General features: G+C 49.7%; 1 protein-coding gene across 1 annotated transcript in view; it reads left to right on the top strand.

Moving 5' to 3' along the window:
* Nucleotides 1-19002, top strand: part of LOC144177791 (uncharacterized) — a 43385-nt gene that overhangs the window by 6680 nt on the left and 17703 nt on the right. The window contains exons 3-5 of the mRNA XM_077705361.1: nucleotides 1056-1119; nucleotides 6631-6716; nucleotides 18704-18754. Coding sequence (XP_077561487.1) covers nucleotides 1056-1119; nucleotides 6631-6716; nucleotides 18704-18754 — 201 coding nt within the window. The remainder of the gene's footprint in view (nucleotides 1-1055; nucleotides 1120-6630; nucleotides 6717-18703; nucleotides 18755-19002) is intronic.

Here is a 19002-nt window from a genome sequence, read left to right as displayed (position 1 = left end):
CCCGGGCCGTTATCGTTGACGTTTTCGCGCTCGCAGCCAATCGCGTAAGGCCGCACGAGAAACCAACCCCGCCGGCAGTTTTCAGGCACCCCATAGGGTTTGTTCCCGGTACCTGTTGTGAAGACGTATGCGAGGTTGTAATTTCCACCTGCCGCTCACCACAGAAGTTCCCCATAGGAGAAACTTCATCAGACGAATCACACGCCGAACTTGGAGCTTGCTTGTACTCTTTGGCGTTCTTTGTTACAGTCAAGGCTGTCTCGTCTACTCTGTTCTTCGTCCGTGTGTTTTTCTTGCACTTTAAATCATGGCATCTATTCGCAAACTAGCCCAGCAATAAGTTCTTCTCAGTTAAGGCTGAAAGTTGGGCTAGTTGGTGTTGACTTAGAACCATGTTACCAGCGAAAAAAGGACAGGGACCTAGAAATAAGTAGACGGGACAATCGCTAGGCTTCAACTGAACAGCTTTTACTTGAGACACGTAATATATGAAAACGCTGACAGACAGGGCTAAAAGGATCACTTACAAATGATAAAAAAACAATCTACAGTCACTGAAGCAGTGTCCTTGTGTCCCAGCATTTGATGCCACACGTGTCTTAGGCAGTGGGCGCGACCAAGTGAAACGAGAGATTTGTGAGGCCTTCCATATTCACAGGGAGGCAGATAACTGTATCAGCGTGCCTTCCATCGCTCTTACGGCAAAAGATCTAAGCTTCTTCCAAGAGCGCATGCGCGGGTCGTAGCTTAGCCGTGTGGGGTGGCACGCATCTATGACTGTAGATTGATTGTATCATTTGTAAGTGTTCTCATCTTTTTAGCCCTGTCTGTTAGCGTTTTCATGTATTACGTGTCTCAAGTAAAAGCGGTTCAGTTGAAGTCTAGCGATTGTCCCGTCTACTTCTTTCTAGGTCCCTGTCCTTTTTTCGCTGGTAAAATGGTTTTAAGCGTTCTTTGTAGTTTGTCCTCAGATGCACTTATTTCCACAAACCCGTAGAGGAATAACATTCGCATGTGTTACTGTTGGCCATAACTTCTCTTAATTTCTTTTTCAGGGCATATACGTTTTCTTTACAGTATACTTCGCGATTTATTTCCACAGCAGCGTAAAGAGGCAGAGTAAGTAGTCGCACTTTTTTCACCGTAATTATTTCTGCTTGCTGCGAGAGGTAATATTTTCACTGTGTTCCGCATAGACTAAACTTTCAAACGTCTGGTCATTGGATGAGAACTGCCTTGCAAATCTTAAATGCAATCATTTCAGTGAACAACTCCACACCCTTGAGCTTGTGTAAGTATTTCATACAAACCACAAACGCATGTTCTTTAACAGTCCTTTAACAACGTCTTTACTTCTGAGAAAAAGCTTGGCTGCCTGGATTCCTGCCGCCTTCGCAGTGTTTTCCTAACTGCGAAAAAATACACAGGCAATGGAAACCCGATTGCCCTCATCCCGCAACATCTTAAGACCAGACACTTGCAAGAAGAAACGGGGCCTTCTAAGTGCTGAGCTCTTTATGGGGCTCGCCTTGTCGTCGTAGCTCGCTAACGGTCGACACGACTATCGGAATCAGGCGGCGCAGCGAGATAACGGACCCAAGTAGAGCCTTCTGTACCGGCGTCAGGGAGTCACGGTGAGGCTTTGAAAACCACGCGGTTTAAATAGTCATAACCGTTCGAACCTCGTGAACCGCTGGAGCTTGTCATACATCTCCACGTTGTTAGCGCAGAGAAAACTGCAGGTCCTTTTCAGGCAAAATCTGTGTATACAACCGGCCGCCCCCTCGTTCATTTAGTTAGAAACGCTCTTTTGGTTGGTTTTTACGATAGTAAGCGAAAAAAAGTGGCAGTGCAACACCAGTACGTGCGGGAGCAAAAGCAATCACACACACACAAAAAAAAAAAAACAGAACACTCGCTGGCGCAGTCTCAGGCAGGAGGCGCGCAAGCGCTGCGAAGGCGGGAAATTTGAATTGCATTGGGTGGTAGCAGTGAGCGTAAAATGGCGCTACAGCCTATTATGGCGAATCACTGCTCTGCACTTTCGACCGCTTTCACATTGAGTGGAACGGCTTTAATTTTTTCTGAACGCGAACGAGCTCTGTGCCTCTGTGTTACAAGGACCGGGTTTAATTCTGAGCTATGCCATTCGTTTGATGATATAGAAGCATTAATGCGATGTATACAAAACGCTTGAGTGTCAACGCGTGTGCGTCGCTTTTAGGACGTGATCGTGTGCTGCGTAGCGGATGTCTTACCCTTATATTTAGGATCACACTACGAAAACCTCACGTGCACATGAGGCCCGAGTCTCATACTAAAAGCGGTTGCCCGTAAACTGAAACCGATTTACGTGGCCGCCAAAAAGAAAAAAGAAGAACTGGTTTGAGTTAAAGATATGCTACAACACGAAATCTGAACGAAATAAAAACGTTTCTTTTTTTCAGCCTCTCGTCTGATCCTACAGTTGTCAGAAAACGAGACAAGCTGGGTGGCATATGCAAATGGGCGTATAACGGTATAAAGCTAGGGCGCCCTCGATAGCTACCCGAGTGACTTTTCTATGTGCCGTTGTGATTACTAAATTACTGGGAGCGCCTGAGCCCGCTTACGTGCTTTGAATGCGAAGGCATTGCGGCTATTATACCCCTGTCACACGGGCACTATCAATCTGGATTGAAGCGAAGCGTGATCGACTTTTTCGCTCGAAGCACCGCCACTGCTACACGGCATGTTTCGGTCCCGATCGAGAAGTTGCACCGGTTGCACTCACGTACGCCAGATGGCGCTAAAAATGTACTTCGCGGCCGTCGTCTGGTAACTTTGCGCGCTCGTAGTTATACGGAACTATATACATGTTACTGCACGCTTATTTGGGTCAAGTTATTTGATACAATTTGTGGCGTTAATTGAAGTTGTCACCTTCTGTGCCATTACTCCTCTCAATCGCGCTTGAGAAGCCGGGATTGAGTTCGAGCGGGATCGGCCTCGATCGCGATTGAAATTGCCGTGTAGCAGTGCCCGACCCGGATTGAGCTCAATCCGGATCGACTCAATCGCGATTGAAAGCGCCCGTGTGACAGGGGTATAGATTTAATCATCCCTGAGCCTCCGACAACAGCTATAATCACTGTCCAACCCCCTGAGTGGGTGCGCAGGAATTGTGCATGAGCATATTTATATCAAATAAATTGGCGGGTATGCCTTGAGCTTCCGATGGCAGTTGTCATTGTAGTTGGACAATTCCTGTAAGTAGGAATCTGACCATTCCGACCACAATTGGAGACTCCGTACTGAGATGCTCCGACCATGTGCTATGGTGCTTCATGGAACCAGCGTAACGCACTTGGGAGGTATAATAAAGTTAAAATTACCGCGCAATTAAAAACACACGCAAGGAAAAGTAAGGGACATACACAGCGCTGTCTTCCAACTGATACTTTATTGACGCAGGAAATATTTATGCATGCAAGATATAGTGACACAACAGCATAAAAGCAGATAAACAAGATAAACAAGATATAAAACGCACTACACTTCATCCACCCGTTGCCGTCCAGTGCCAACACATGCTTCGTTTAAAGGGACACTGAAGTGATATGTAAACATTGCGGGATTACTAGCGCAAATTGTAGTCCGGAGTCCCCAGGCCATGTTTCGACCACTCTAGGCGCGTTTACGCGATTTTATTTAGTAGAAAAACTAATTCGAAAATGCTGTCCTCCTCTCTTTACGCTCGCCCATTTGCTGTGGCGTTTTCGTGTGACGTCAGGAGGGGATGAGGTGGCAATTGGCTGGCTGCGCTACTGCACGGCTCCCCGGCCTTCAGACAGAGTCAGTCGGCCCAGCATTTCGTCCGCCGGCCGCCGGCGGGTCGTCGCAATCAAGGAGGTTAAAAAAAATTGCTTGGCCGCAATTCGTTCGCTTAGTTGAAACGAAGCCAGGACACGTTTGTGAATGGAAGAATGTGCCTTTCTTTACTTGGTTTGTTTGTACACTGTATCTAGCTCCAAATCAAGGTCGCTTCACACAGGCGCTGCACAAGCGCACATGCGACGCTTCGCTGACTGGTACGCCAGTAGGAAAATATAAGGCCTCTTGAAGGCGGGAGAAGAGTCAGCGAAGTTAATATAGGTACTAAATAAATAAAATCAACTGATATTTTTACCGTACAGCGTAAAACTAGGGCGCGGGAAGCACTTTTTTGCGCTGGGCGAACAAGAACAGCGGTCAGCAGCACGACTACGCATCTGCGAACGCTTTTCCGTTTACGAAATGCAATTGCTAGACGTGAGCTACTGTGGAAACTCGGGCGACGCTTACTGCACGAGCGCAGTACAACAAATAGTCACCTAAGCTGCTTGAAATGCCAAAACTAAATGAAAGTGTAAACCAGTTGTGCAATATATACCCTATGTTAGGAAGTCCTGCGGATCTGGCTTCGTGGCCGAGAGAGAGAGAAAATGTCCTTTATTAATAAATCCTGCGAGGGGGGCGGGATTCACCACGCAGGGCTTCACCGCCCCCGCCTACCCTGGGCCTCAAGGGGTACCCAGGCCTTGGCTTCGGCTACTAGGGAGCGCTCCCCCAGCAGGAGGGTCTCCCGTTCGCTTCTGCCGGCCCAGGGCTTCCTCGAGCCGCTGGATCGCGTATAGTTGGTCGCCCTCATCCGTCGAGCGGATGCACTTCTCGATGTCCGGTGGTAGCGGGCCGGGGCCCCGCACACCCCGCACAGGTTCGTCACAGTTCCAAAGTATGTGGGCCAGGGTGGCCAGTTCCACCCCGCACACACAGCACACACCGTCGCCGGGAATGTCCGAGCACATGTGCCGGGCCAGTGCCGGCGTCAACACTGTCCCGACTTGTAGCTGTCTGAAGAGCACGCCCTCGTGCCTCCCCAGCCCCCGATGAGGGCCGGGAAGCTCGCGGCGTCCCTCCTTGTACCACGCCAGTATCTCACTGTAGCCGGCTAGGGGCTCCATGTTGTCTTCCGTCCGCAGGGCTTGGGCACGGGGGGGCGTCGCGCGGTGCACGATTTCTCGCGCGACGGCGTCCGCGCCCTCGTTGCGGTTGGGCGTACCGCCGGGGAGGGCTCCGACGTGGGCCGGGAACCACTTCAGCGTTGTTACGGTCTCCTTTCCTCTCGGGAGGATTCTCGCAGCCGGTCTTCCGACGCGACCGCGGCTGTAGCCTGCCACGGCGGCTCGGGAGTCGCTGAGTATTGTAGTGGGCTGAGGCGTTTGTAGTTCACCGCAAATGTTTTGCAAGTCACGCGTTCGAATCCCCGCGTGTACGTGCTTTTTTTTTTTTTTTTGTAAGTTAACTTTTATGTTTTCCGCCGATGTTTTCTATATTGAGTTCACCTTTTTTTGGGCCGCAACGTTCATGTCTACACGAACTAGTTCACAAAACACGCGCAGGCTGGCACTGGCGCGCTAGCGAGTTCTCGTTGGCGTGCTGTTGCCATAAGCACCGACTGCTTGCAGGCAGTGGGCACAGGCCAGAATGAACAGACCCTTGGCCTGGTGCGAACACGCTTTTTACGATACAGGCATGAGGGAGGCAAGCTCCAAATATGGGGGAAAAGCGCATGACATTTGGGCGTCTGCGGGTACGCGGAGGGCGTTCATGCACTGCGTAGGTCTCGGCTAGTGAATGCTACGACTTCAAGCCGTCCTGGGAGGCTTATCTTGTGCATTTTACAGCCGCCAACATGGCAGAAGCGCGGTACGATGATTATTGAGATATTGAGAATGCCCATCCAACAACGCCATTGGTTATGTTTTTCAGAACCGAAATCGAAACCGAAACTTGTTTGATTGCTAACCTTGGGCATCGTCCAATCACGGCGCCCCTCCTCTCAACGTCACAGCCTTAGTTGGTGCGGCCGCCGCAAACCGCGCATGGTAGTTTTTCTTCTTTCGCGCTTTGTAAAATAATTACCGATTTGTCAACCGGATAAACGATGAAAAGTCTGCTAACTTGAGCCAGTCTACGCAGAGCAAGCAAAAACGGGAGCTTGACAAATTCACTTCAGTGTCCCTTTAAGTAGGCCATTTTCTTCGCAGTTAGTGAGATTGAAGGAACACTGATACAGTCGTCCCCTAACCCCACAATCTCTTCTGCTTCAATTATTTCCCTTGTGGTCTGATTTGCACTTCTGCTCAACACCGTACATTCTTCAAACTTCGGTACGCACAAGTTCCGGCAATGCGCTGCCAAGTGCCCTGTGGAACCATGTGAAACCAAGTAGCCCAGACGTCAAGCTTACTATGTAGCATAAAGTATCGCCAAGGCAAACCATAATGCTTTAGCATCCAAAGCACGTAAGCAGACCTTAGTGCACCTCAAAGGCCATGTTTCGAGTGTCGTAGGTGTAGAGGGATCGTCGCTTGCTTGTCCCAGGCACGTCCCTTGAGTCAATTCTCGTTCCTGCGACGGGTATTTTGTTAGTTTTTATGTGGAAGGCACGTCATTTTGGGTACAAGCGCTGTTCGCAATGCCGGGTTTTTTCACCTCGTAGGACCCATGACCCTGTGGCATCAATAGCCCGCATATAGAGCATGACCAAATGCTCGTTAGAGCTGGCCCCCTCTAAGTTTAAACGCTTACACTCGCTGTTCCTCGCAGCGTACGTGATTGTGTACGCGTTGTTGTTCATCTGCCGGACAATCTTGCTCTACCTCAGCATGGGGGCCCTGATCGCCCAGTTGAACGTAAGTATCTCCTAAAAAAACAAAAAAAACGTTGAACTAGGAACACTGCATTGCTGCTTTTCGCGAGTGTTGTGGTGAAGGCACGGATGTGGTCTGTGGAGAAGACCTTATGGCCGTAGAGTTTTTTTCGCTGCGTCCGCTTCTACATATTTTTTTTTGACAGCCGTGTTCTCTCCATCGTATTGAAGTGTTGACATCATATTTAGAATTTAACCTTGCCGAGATGTATATTAGCTTCCAGTTACCGCCCACGTGGGGTTCTTTAGCACGGACCAAAACGCTGTGTTCGACTGCGAGTTGACACTTCTATACCATACATGCAGCCTACACAGCCATCAAGCGAACTGGGCAACCTTGTCATCATTATCCCAACGCGAGTACAACTAAGCATAGGGTGTGACTAGGCGATCCGCGCTTCAGCGAGTGTGCCGTACTGCGGGGAAGCGTTCCATCGTTACTTGGCATGGCCCATGAACAAGCTCAGAGGTTGATTGTAGCTACAAAAAAAAAACGCAATATTACGGTTAAGAGATTATTCACATTTCTTTTATCAATAGAAAAGCGGAGGTCCAGCAGATTTATTTGTCAGACTATTTAGAAGCTTCATTCAAGACTTAAAATAAAAAAAAATGTTACCCTATTTGATGATTTTAGCCTCGGGAGAGGAGAAAAAGCATTAAGGCAAGCCAAGCCAAGCAAGAGAGGCACTCTTCTAGCTGCTATGGCGGCACTCACGACGGCACGCGGTTAAGGTGGCTAGAATGGGGAGGTGTGAGTACCGGCGGCGGAAACGTGACTCCAAAGCGCGCAGATGCCACGGGAGCGCTGTTGACCAACTTAAGGCGCGGTAGGGCGCGGTAAGGCGCGCAGCTGGAATGAGCGCGCCGCCGGCATCGCGTCGGCTGCATTTCTACCATGTTTCTACCATCAAGGGGGAAACGAACCCGTTGCGGTATGGCGAGCTTTCTGGAAGAGTAAAAGAGAATATTTATCACTAAAAAAATTTTATGAGCCCATTTCATTACACCCATGAAATTTAGTTTTACGGGAACAGTTCGCATTGCATGCAGTTTGAAAAGCACGTTTGCACATTACGTGAAGTGACTCCGGCTTCTATTAAAAAAACTTGGAGTTGTATAATGTGCACTGACACCGCCCGGTACAGAGGCGCCTTGCATTTCGCTTCCCTCGAAATACGGCCGCCGTCCTCGAGATCGGCACTACCGCATGGACCTACAAACTGTCAATAACTGAAGGCGTCTCGGAGTACACCGCGCTTTCTGCTACCCTTAATAAACCGCTATACCGCATGCAGTTATCCCGCTCACATCAGAAATGATAGCAGACATTGAAGCAACACATCTGGTCTCGTCATGAAATCGTTTATTTGCAATGAAAAAAAAACGGTTTATTTACATGTGAAGATACAAATTTAACTATTTTTACAGGTGCCCATTAGCACCTGTATATTGTCACGAATAAAGGTAGAAAAACAGTACTTACTCGACTTAAAAGACCTACAGACGGCACCGAAGCTGACGCACAAGCAGAGCTGCCGTGGTAGCACCCAAGCCTCTTCTTCTTCTCAGACCCCAATGTTCCGAAAGGCACATACCCAAACAGGGAGATTGTCCCAGGCATGCGGCATTACCCCCTCCCCTGAGAAAGCATCGTCCCGATGCAACGTCCCGATTTATGGTCCTAAAAGTCGTACGGCAAACACAGCAGTTCAAGATTCAGTCGAGCGGGTGTAATACGGCTTCATTCGTGCTACGTGGACGACATCCGACGGTGACGTGGTGCGACGAGAACGTACCGTGCCCTCAGGAAGAACTTCGTAGTTCACGTCGCTTGTCTGGCGCAGAACCTTGTAAGGTCCAAAGTAGCGACGCATCAATTTTTCGGAATAACCCTTCCGGCGAACAGGGCTCCACACCCAGACGAGGTCTCCTGGTCGATATGTAACCTCCCTGTGACGCGCATTATACCTCCGGGCATCGTTTACTTGCTGGCATCGAATGCGCTGGCGAGCCAGCTGGCGTGTGGCTTCTGCACGCTGTGCGATTTCTTCGGCGTCTGCGGTGACGACAGAGCACTCGTCAGGTAAAAGCGTGTTGTTTCCTGCGCCGCCGTATTGTAGGCGAAGGTCACGTATGGTAGTATGGCATCCCAATTCCGGTGGTCGACGTCAACGTACATAGAGAGCATATCGGCAATGGTCTTATTTAGCCTCTCCGTTAGTCCGTTCGCCTGCGGGTGGTAGGCGGTTGTCCTCCGGTGGCTTGTGCAGCTGAGATGTAACACTTCTTTAAGAAGTTGTGCTGTGAACGCAGCTCCCCTGTCCGTGATGACAACTGTCGGGGCACCATGACGAAGGACGATGTTCTCGATAAAGAACTTGGCAACTTCTGTGGCCGTGCTTCGGGTAAGGGCCTTTGTTTCACAGTAACGCGTTAAGTAGTCCGTAGCGACGACGATCCATCTGTTGCCGGAGGATAACAAAGGAAAAGGCCCCAGAAGATCCATACCGATCTGCTGAAACGGTAATTTCGGAGGGTCAACCGGTTGGAGTAGACCGGCGGGCTTTTCGGGCGGAGTTTTCCGCCTCTGGCAGTCTCGGCAAGTTTGTACGTACTGCTTGGCATCAACCGCAAGCTTCGGCCAGTAATACCGTAGACGTATGCGGGCTAAGGTACGGGCGAAGCCGAGATGCCCGGAAGACGGTTCATCGTGACAGGCCTGCAGAATTTCTGCACGTAGTTTTCTTGGTGGAACGAGCAAGTATGTTGTTTCCGTGGCATCGAAATTATTTTTATACAGGATGTTGTTACGCAGACAAAATGACGTACGGCCGCGTGCGAAAGATCTGGGTAGCTGAGAGGTACATCCTTCGAGGTAATGGATGACTGGACGAAGTTCCGGGTCATTTCGTTGGTCTTGAGCAAGGTCAGAAGGAGTGGCGGCTCCAAGAAAGCCGCCATCATCGTCTTCCTCGGTAGAGATTTTATCGATTGGAGCGCGGGAGAGGCAGTCTGCGTCGCTGTGTTTACGGCCGGACTTGTAGACGACACTGACATCGAACTCCTGTAGCCGGAGACTCCAACGAGCGAGACGTCCAGACGGGTCTTTCAGGTTGGCCAACCAGCACAGAGAGTGATGGTCAGTAGCCACCTTGAAATGTCGTCCATAGAGATATGGCCGAAATTTGGTGACGGCCCACACGACAGCCAAGCATTCCTTCTCAGTTGTAGAGTAGTTGGCTTCGGCGCGTGACAGAGTACGGCTCGCATAAGCGATAACCCGCTCTACACCATCTTGCCACTGTACAAGCACTGCACCTAACCCCATGTTGCTTGCGTCAGTATGCAGTTCAGTGTCAGCGTCCTCGTCAAAGTGGCCGAGCACAGGTGGAGTCTGCAACCGACTTTTCAGTTCGTCGAACGCTGCACACTCTTTTGGGCCCCAACTGAACTGCACATCATTCTTTGTTAGGCGAGTTAACGGCTCCGCTATATCGGAAAAGTTCTCCACAAAGCGACGATAGTACGCGCAGAGGCCGAGAAAACGGCGTACGGCGTTTTTGTCGCTTGGTGTTGGGAAAGCGGCGACAGCAGCAGTCTTGTCGGGGTCAGGGCGGACGCCTTGGAAGCTGACGAGGTGGCCCAAAAACTTCAGCTTTTCATACCCAAAATGGCACTTCTCTGGTTTTAACGACAGTTGGGCGGATCGGATGGCCTCAAGAACTGCTCTCAGACGCACTAGGGGCTCTTCGAACGTTCGAGAAAACACTACCACGTCGTCCAAGTATACAAGGCACGTCTGCCACTTTAGTCCAGATAGAACAGTGTCCATCATCCGCTGGAAAGTGGCGGGGGCGGAGCACAAACCAAACGGCAGGACCTTAAATTCGTAGAGGCCGTCCGGAGTAACGAAAGCTGTTTTTTCGCGGTCTCGTTCATCTACTTCAATTTGCCAATAACCACTGCGCAAATCAATAGAGGAGAAAAATCTAGCATGGCGCAACCGATCCAACGAGTCATCAATACGCGGCAAAGGATAGACGTCTTTCTTCGTAACTTTGTTGAGCTTCCGGTAGTCTACGCAAAAACGAAGAGTACCGTCTTTCTTCTCAACAAGGACGACCGGGGATGCCCAAGGACTTGTCGACGGCTGGATGACGTCGTCTTGGAGCATTTCTTTCACTTGGCGACGAATAGCCTCGCGTTCTTTCGTTGAAACTAGGTAAGGGTGTTGGCGAATGGGTCGCTCGTGTTCGTCGGTGATGATGCGATGCTTGGCGATGGTTGTTTGTCGAACTTTAGACGTTACAGCAAAGCAGTCGCCAAACGAGTTGAGAACATCGCGAAGCTGTTGCTGTTGGGACATCGGCAGGTCAGGGTTTATGTCAATTTTGGCGACCTTCTCCGATTCGTTCTGCGTGGACAAGACTCCTAGAACAAGATTCCTTTCTTCGTCGCTTACTGCGTCCAGGTATGCAACTGCTGTTCTGTGCGATAAATGCTGGTGTTCCGGACTGAAGTTCGTAAGCGGTATTTCTGTTCGTTGGTTGCTGATGTCGACGAGGCCACGGGCTGCGCAGACCTGTCGGTCGAGCAGCAGGGAAACGTTTTGTTCGGCGATACCGCAACTGACAGGTGATTGCTCGCACTCAACAGTAACAAACATACTGCTTCGGGGAGGTAAAGTAACAATCTCGTCGCAAATTCGGAGCGCAGGCCTGGAGAGCTCCCTCTCGTCGTCGACTGACAGAGGGTTCGAAAACGTAACCAAAAGATCCAGCAAGTCGATCACTGCCCCGTATTCGCGGAGAAAGTCCAAACCGAATATAAGTTGTTTCGAGCACTCCCGCAGCACGGCAAAACAGCCGGGGAAAGTTGAATCTTGAATTTGAATTCGGGCGGTGCACACACCAGTCGGCACAACAAGGTGGCCGCCAGCTGTGCGGATTGGCGGTCCACACCATGGCGTCGTTACTTTACGCAGCTTGGACGCGAGTGACCAGCTAATAACAGAATAGTCAGCGCCGGTATCGACGAGAGCTGTTGCCGAGTGGTTGTCGACGAGGACCGGGATGTCGGCAGAAAGAAGTTCGTTCGCTTCAAAAGTTCGATTTCGGTGGTCGTCATGCGGATGTCGTTGCGTCGATGGAGGTTCTTGAGCTTTATGCGCAGCGGCCTCACCCCCGGAGGTCGCTGGGTTTAGTTTCCCCGGTGTGGGCTCGGAGACCGGTTCCCGCCAGATCGAGGAGAGCCGGGACGGATCGGTGATGAGTACCTGCGAGGGGTAGGCGTTCGGGACTGATGAGTAGCGGGCGAAGTTGACGTCAGCTCGTGGGCGGAAAGGTACTCCTCGATTTCTCGGGGTCGTTCCCCGTAGCGCGGTCGAGGTGCGTTCGGCGAGAACCCGCGAAGTCCCAGGCCGCGGTAAGGGCAGTGACGGAACACGTGGCCTTTTTCACCACAATGGTAGCACAGGGGCCGATTGTCTGATGTGCGCCACACGGTCGCTTTCCGTTCGAGACGTCTTGGTTCATACCGTGTGGCCGGGTTCAACGTGCGTCCGAACGGCTGTGTCAGAGTTGGTAACACCTGGGGCGGTGCCGAGGTCGGCGTGCGCACCACGTCCGTGTAAGTGCGATGTTCCACTGTTGGGGCCAGCATAGGATATACATATCCGTGTACGTTCGAACAGGGCTTGCAACATCGGCCGGTGCCGCGGGTCCCATTGCTCGCCGAACTTCGTCTCGGACGACGTCGGTAAAGGCAGCGAAAGTTGGTCGGCAGTCACCCTGTTGAAGAAGCCGCAGTTCCTCACGCACGACGCTCCTCACGAGCTCCCGGAGAGCGTGTTCATCGTTGACCGCTGAAGCGCAGGCGGCCACACTGGCTTGACGCCCGTACTGCATGTTGCGCTGCTGTAGGGCCCGCTCCATTGAGGTCGCTTCCCGAACGAAGTCAGCAACCGTTGTTGGCGGGCTGCGTACAAGGCCAGCGAATAGCTGTTCCTTCACACCCCGCATCAGGTGGCGAACCTTCTTTGCTTCACTCATACCAGGGTCAGCTCGCCGAAACAAGCGCGTCATGTCCTCGACGAACATAGAGACGCTCTCGTTTGGTTTTTGCGCCCTGGACTGTAGAGCAATCTCGGCCTTTTCCTTCCGCTCACTATTTCTGAAGTCTTCGAGCAATTGCCGCCGAAACTCCAACCAGCTTGTAAATGTAGGCGCGTGGTTTTCGTACCACGTCTGTGCCGACTCCCTGAGGGAGCAGTAAACGCTTCTCAGCTTACGTGTGTCGTCCCACTCGTTGAACGCAGCGACCCGATCGAAATGATCGAGCCAGTCCTCGACGTCTTCGAAGATGTCGCCGTGGAACGGCCGCGGTGTGTGCGGCAAGTGCACCACCAGCGGCGAGAAGGCTCCGCTGCCCTCATTGGTTTGGCAAGCCGTAGTGGTTGTCATTACGCGTGGAGGCTTCACCAGCAGGCCAAATTCTGGTGGTAGACCTCGAATGCGGCGACTTGACTTGTGCACTGGTGTTGTCTCCAGATGACACTCGCGTGGGTCGGTAAACTCGCCTGGCTCGAAGTGCATGGGATTACCCCGCACCTGCACCACAAATGTCACGAATAAAGGTAGAAAAACAGTATTTACTCGACTTAAAAGACCTACAGACGGCACCGAAGCTGACGCACAAGCACAGCTGCCGTGGTAGCACCCAAGCCTCTTCTTCTTCTCAGACCCAATGTTCCGAAAGGCACATACCCAAACAGGGAGATTTTCCCAGGCATGCGGCAATATAAGAAACACACAAAAAGCATTTACCGCTGAAAATAAAACAAGAACTATTCACCGGGGAAGAACTATTTGCAGGTGAAGAAGAAAAAAAAAACATTAACAGGTGAAAAAAAAACCAAAAGATGTTCATAGTGAGGATACTAAAAGATGATATGAAGTAGGAAAAACTATTTTCAGGAGAAGAAAAACAAACTACTGACAGATGATGAAGAAACAAAAAGTATTTACAGGTGAAGAGAGAACAAAAGTATATTTATTGCGGGAAAAGAAAAAGTATTAACAGCGGAGCTGTTGTACAAGCCGTAAGTTCGCCGTAGCAGAAAATAGATACCAAGAAAATACCGAGCCCTCGTGAGCGCGTGCCTCGCGGCGACAACCGAGAGCCTTCGGCATGGGAATTCGTGGCTTAGTTAAAAAAAAAAAAAAAAAAACAGCGCTGTCGTCAAGCCCTACCGCCCATGTAAAAAGAAACAAAAACAAAAAAAAAAAAAACTTCAGCGCTAATTCGGAAGTTCCGGCCACCGCTGCCTCGAGAATTGATGAGAAGAGCACGGTACGTGGAAGTCTACAATGCTGAGGATGACTTTGCATCTACCACTCGCTGCGAAGACGACGGCATCTTCGATGCATACGACGACGTGATTACTAGCTCCCAAACAATGCAACTAAACAATGATACTAAAAACTTAACTATGCGTCCGGCAATGCCCAACTACAAGAGCTTCGTCATTCAAGTATTGCGCGTGAATGCAAGCTTCCCTGAATTTTTTTACAAGTGAAGAATTAAAAAAATTTGTAAAATTCAGCCTGCATCATGCAAGGTTTCACTGCATTCAGTTTCTTCTCATTACCTTGCTAGTTCACACCTTAAGTAGAAACTGTATCCTCCTAAGGCAATAAAACCGTATAGCGTGAAGCTCAGGGCAGCAGAATGGTCTTGGCAGCCAATCTGCGGCACATCACCCATTGACTAGCGAATTTCTGCTGCGGCTTTACATGCAAACGTGTTACGCTGAATGCGCAAGTTGGTTTGTTTTCTCCGTTTGCTCCGTCGTCTTCTTTGCTGTCGACAGCATCGCACCCCTAACAAATGCCCGAACGGGGGAACGACGCGAGACAGTCCACAACGCACGACGAAGCTGGCCACGGCGAGGGCAGGGAGAGCGCGGGCAGGACGGCGCGGCCGGCTGCGGCTACCGCGCCTCGACGGGCAGCGCCCCATTTTCCCTGGTGTCATCTGCGCGCAAGGGAGTCACGCGCGGCCGAAGGAAGGCACCGCGGTACTCACACCTTCCCATTCTAGCCACCTTAACGCTGTTAGGGCGATACCTTTCCCCATTTTCCTTTAGCGTATATACCAGTGTGAAACTCTTCGCGATGAAGTACCGTTATAATCCAACCTTTTTACAACTTGCGACTTGGCCCGGTGGGGCAGGGATGTAAAATCGCACTTCAACGGCGGTCGTGAGGTCGTGAGACATGGAGGGGGGATGGGGGGGAAGGGGTGTTCAAGCACTTTACAGCACACACTGCGAAAAGCGTAACTGACCTAGAGTAACCGGGCTTGGCTATCAATCTAAACATACGTTTCGACGACCCATAGGGCTTGATGTCGCTTCAATGTCTGCACAAGGTTGAGTCACATTGGTCCCGAAGGCTGGGGCTACAATCAGTCCGATACCAATTTCCAACAACTTCAACTTCAAGCGTTCGACTCAAGCGCGGGTACAGTATGGGGGGAACAGACCTTGAGAAAACATTGATTACTAGTACCCCAAACGTACAAAATGAAAAGGTAGTTCATCGCAAGTTTGCTTGCTTGTTTCGAAAATTTGGTATTTAATTTGTGCTTCGCGACGTTGCTATTTTAAATCATTCATACACGAGCATGCTCCCAAAACAAGCGCTGGCATCCTACATAAGTGCAGACTAATCTTGTGCTTCTTTGTCTAAAAGCTTGGAAGCATCTCAAGGAAGCGTGGGGTGAACGTTTGGCTTTCTAAACAGCGTTATTCTTGATCGGTGGTTTACCGGTTCGCTCCTGGTGAAAAGCAGGCTTTCTTTCTTTTTTTTACCAATTTTAGTAGCGAGAATTTGTGTTACGATCCACATCGTTTCCGGTTAGCTGGCTGGCTGTCCCTCGTACCGCTCGCGTACGCACGAATAAACACGTGATTAAAGAAAATACCAGTTCCCCAGGTGGTCAAAATGAATCCGGAGCCCTCCACTACCGCGCGCCTCATCGTCTGCGTTGCGTCGGCGCGTTAAACCCTTCACTCAATCAATCAAAGAAAATGACAGCGTTGATTTAGCCTGCTCTACTGGAAACAGCGCCAAAAAGTGATAGCGTTCGTTCGACAGCGAGACGGGTGCGAGAACCGCATACGGACACCGAGCCCGGAAAGAAAATCATGGGCTTTTCCACGTTGTGAAGGTTTACTACCAGCGATGATTTTGTCCATAGGGAATTTCCATAATACGATGTAACCAGTGGTCCCTTACATTTTCCCCTTGGCTAGAAATTTCACTAGCACGCCTTCAAGTTGCACGCCGCTATCCTCGTACAATCTTAACGCACCACCACAATCTACCGAATGTTTACCACGGTCGTGCTTCGACGACTTATTGCATCGTCTCGGCAGTGTGATTGCCCACACACGTCCTATCTTCGACTCCAAATCATGACGTTTCTGGACTTCTTTTGTAGCGTAAGCTACACTGTCCGAGGTTGAGCAGTTTCGGTGACCTTGAAGGGCCGTACTGCGCAAGCGCGAGGAGCATTGGATTGAATTGAATTGAATTGAATTGAATTGAATTGAATTGAATTGAATTGGATTGGATTAGATTGGATTTGGATTGGATTGGATTAAATTGGATGGTATTGGATTCCAATCCAATTGGAGTGCGGCTGAACCTTAGCTCACGCTACGTATATCCTGGCATAGCCGAGCTAAGCAACTGCTATTTTATTTAACCGTGTTCACGATTGATGCTGATATAATATGTTATTCCTATAGACGAAGGCGCGTAAACCCTGAAGTAATCAATGTGCTCCATGTGGTAACTGTTCGAACTTCGGAGGTAAAAGAAGCAACACCAAATGTTGGCGCTAAGCCTGCCCAGCATGCTTCGGGTAGGTGTCCAGCTCGTGCACTTCATGTGCACTTATTCTTCTGTTCCGGTCTTGGACTCCAACTGACGGCACAGTTACTTGATATAGGAACTGCGAAACTCCCCATAGGACCCATGCATCAAAAAGTGATCCTACGATTGGTCCACTGTTTTGGATGATGATGATGATGCTTAGTGGCTTCCCCTTTGTAACTGGGTGGCGTTGCACAGCGGCCTTAGTCGCAACGCCACTGTACAATCACCTCGCCAAAAATACAAACAAAATAAATAAAAATAATGTCAAAATAAAAAGAAAATACTTTTACGAAATTTTTGTGCTAGTCAAACTTCTTTGTTCGCATGTCTTCCCAGATTGTTCTCTGCTCTTTTCCCACCAACATTCTAACCTTCTTTTACTAACCTCTACTGCTGTCCAGTTCACTTTTCCGCTAACCTTAAAGACAAGGGCTTCCGGAAGCTGGATGGCTCCATCACTGAGGACTGGACGGATACTTTTGCACTCCGTTACAATATGTCGCATGGTTTCTGGCTCATTTCCGCAGCCTGCGCATAGTTCTTCCTGTACCGGCTCACGGATAAGCGTTTTTGTCCGCAAGCAACCCGCTCGGGCTTCAAAAAGCAATGCACTCCCTTTGGTATTATCGAATAATTTTTTCCTTGTGATCTCCTGCTTCCCGATTCTGTAGATATCTAAGGACTTCTTCGCATCCATCCTCTTTTTCCAGGTTGTTGTTTCTGTTTCTTTCACTTCATTTTTTATTGCCTTGGTCGTTTCCTCTGCCCTTCCAGGTTTCATATACTTTGTCCTGAGCCTTCTGGTTCTTTTCCTCCATTGCGTGTCCACGCTTTTCATGTAAAGATACCGTAACACTTTGGCCGCCCATCTCTGATCATCCAGATTTCTAAGTCGTTCTTCAAAACATATTTTGCTCTGTGCTTCTCTCACTGCGAAGGATGCCCATCCCTTATCTCCCTGCACGGCCTCATTTGTTGTTTTGCTGTGTGCCCCTAATGCCAATCGACCCACGGCCCTCTGATTTACTTCTAGCCCTGATTGAATCTCTGATTTGACACACACTACTGCGTTTGAAAAGGTGAGTGCTGGTACCATTACTCCCTTCCAGATTCTTCTCACTACTTCATATCTGTTATATCCCCACAGTGCTCTGTGCTTCATGATAGAGGCGTCTCTTCTGCCTTTCATTCGTTTCGTACAGTGGCGCCATCTTTTGGTGACAAAGTAAACTATACAGCGTAGTGTGCCGCTCGACTACCTGGGCGAAAAATGGTATTTGGGTGTTTACTTAAATCTGTAGCGCCGAAGAAGCCCCATGTGCTAAAACCACGCAAGTGTTTTATACGCATTCAAAGCAAGAGTAGTATAAAAATGCGGCCGTGTGGTCAGCGAGATGCGTTATCGCCTGCACGTTGGAGTCTGCTGGGTGTCATCTGCGGTCTTTCGGCGGCAAAGAAAGAGTTAAAAATTTGCTTCGACGGCTTTACGCGAGCTTGAAAGGATTAGTTAGAGCAACTTGATCAGCTACTGGATTAGTTTTGGCATACCGTCTGATGTAGGCAGAGCGACAACTGCAAATTCAGTACTACAGGCCGCACCTGTGTTGTGCCGGAGTGCCCGCACAAGTGCCAATCAGTCGAGGCAGTTACGCAGATGCAGAAACAATCGCAAGAAAAAAACGAACTTAAGGAAGCAATGAAAAACTTAGGAAAGTAAAAAAATAAAGGATCATGCACCTTTAAAACAAAATTTAGCGCTAAATTGTCAGTTTGAATAAGTAATTTGTTTTTAGATAGTGCGTGCCGTGTCCTCGATGCCGCCACCGTACGCACGATCCAAAGCAGGGGAGGTTCCAGGTACGGGCCGTTTTTTGAGGCGGAGTTTCGCAACTGCCTACATCGAAGAGCTCTGGACTGACGGTGGTTTCCGAGAGACTCAATAAAGCTGCTATCGTCATCCAATGACGCCGTCGTCTTGTCAGTAATGTATGTAATTCTACGAGTGGCTTGTATTTTCTTGCAGGCACTCTGCTGTTCATCGAAAGCTACAACGAAAGGGATGCCCACAAAATCGGTAAGACGATCAGAGCCTTCATTGCTGTCGAAACCACACTCCTGGTTGAATGCTAACTGCGCCCGCACAATTGTTATCCCCTCTGCGATATCTGTGCTAAAATCATCACGCAGGATTCTGATACGGGAGTAACGGTAGCATTGGTATGATCTCAAAGTTCAATCGGGGGGTACAAGCTCTGTGTGGTCGTTTTTTTTTCTTGTTGCCAGAGCTACTTTAACTAATGATTATTCTTGAATATCTTTAAA

Source organism: Haemaphysalis longicornis, unplaced genomic scaffold, assembly GCF_048455015.1.
Source record: "Haemaphysalis longicornis isolate Haplotype H1 unplaced genomic scaffold, Haemaphysalis longicornis Haplotype H1 scaffold_31, whole genome shotgun sequence".
NCBI lineage: Eukaryota > Metazoa > Arthropoda > Arachnida > Ixodida > Ixodidae > Haemaphysalis > Haemaphysalis longicornis.
Note: the sequence above shows the minus strand (reverse complement) of the source record. Positions and strands in the feature narration are given on the sequence as shown.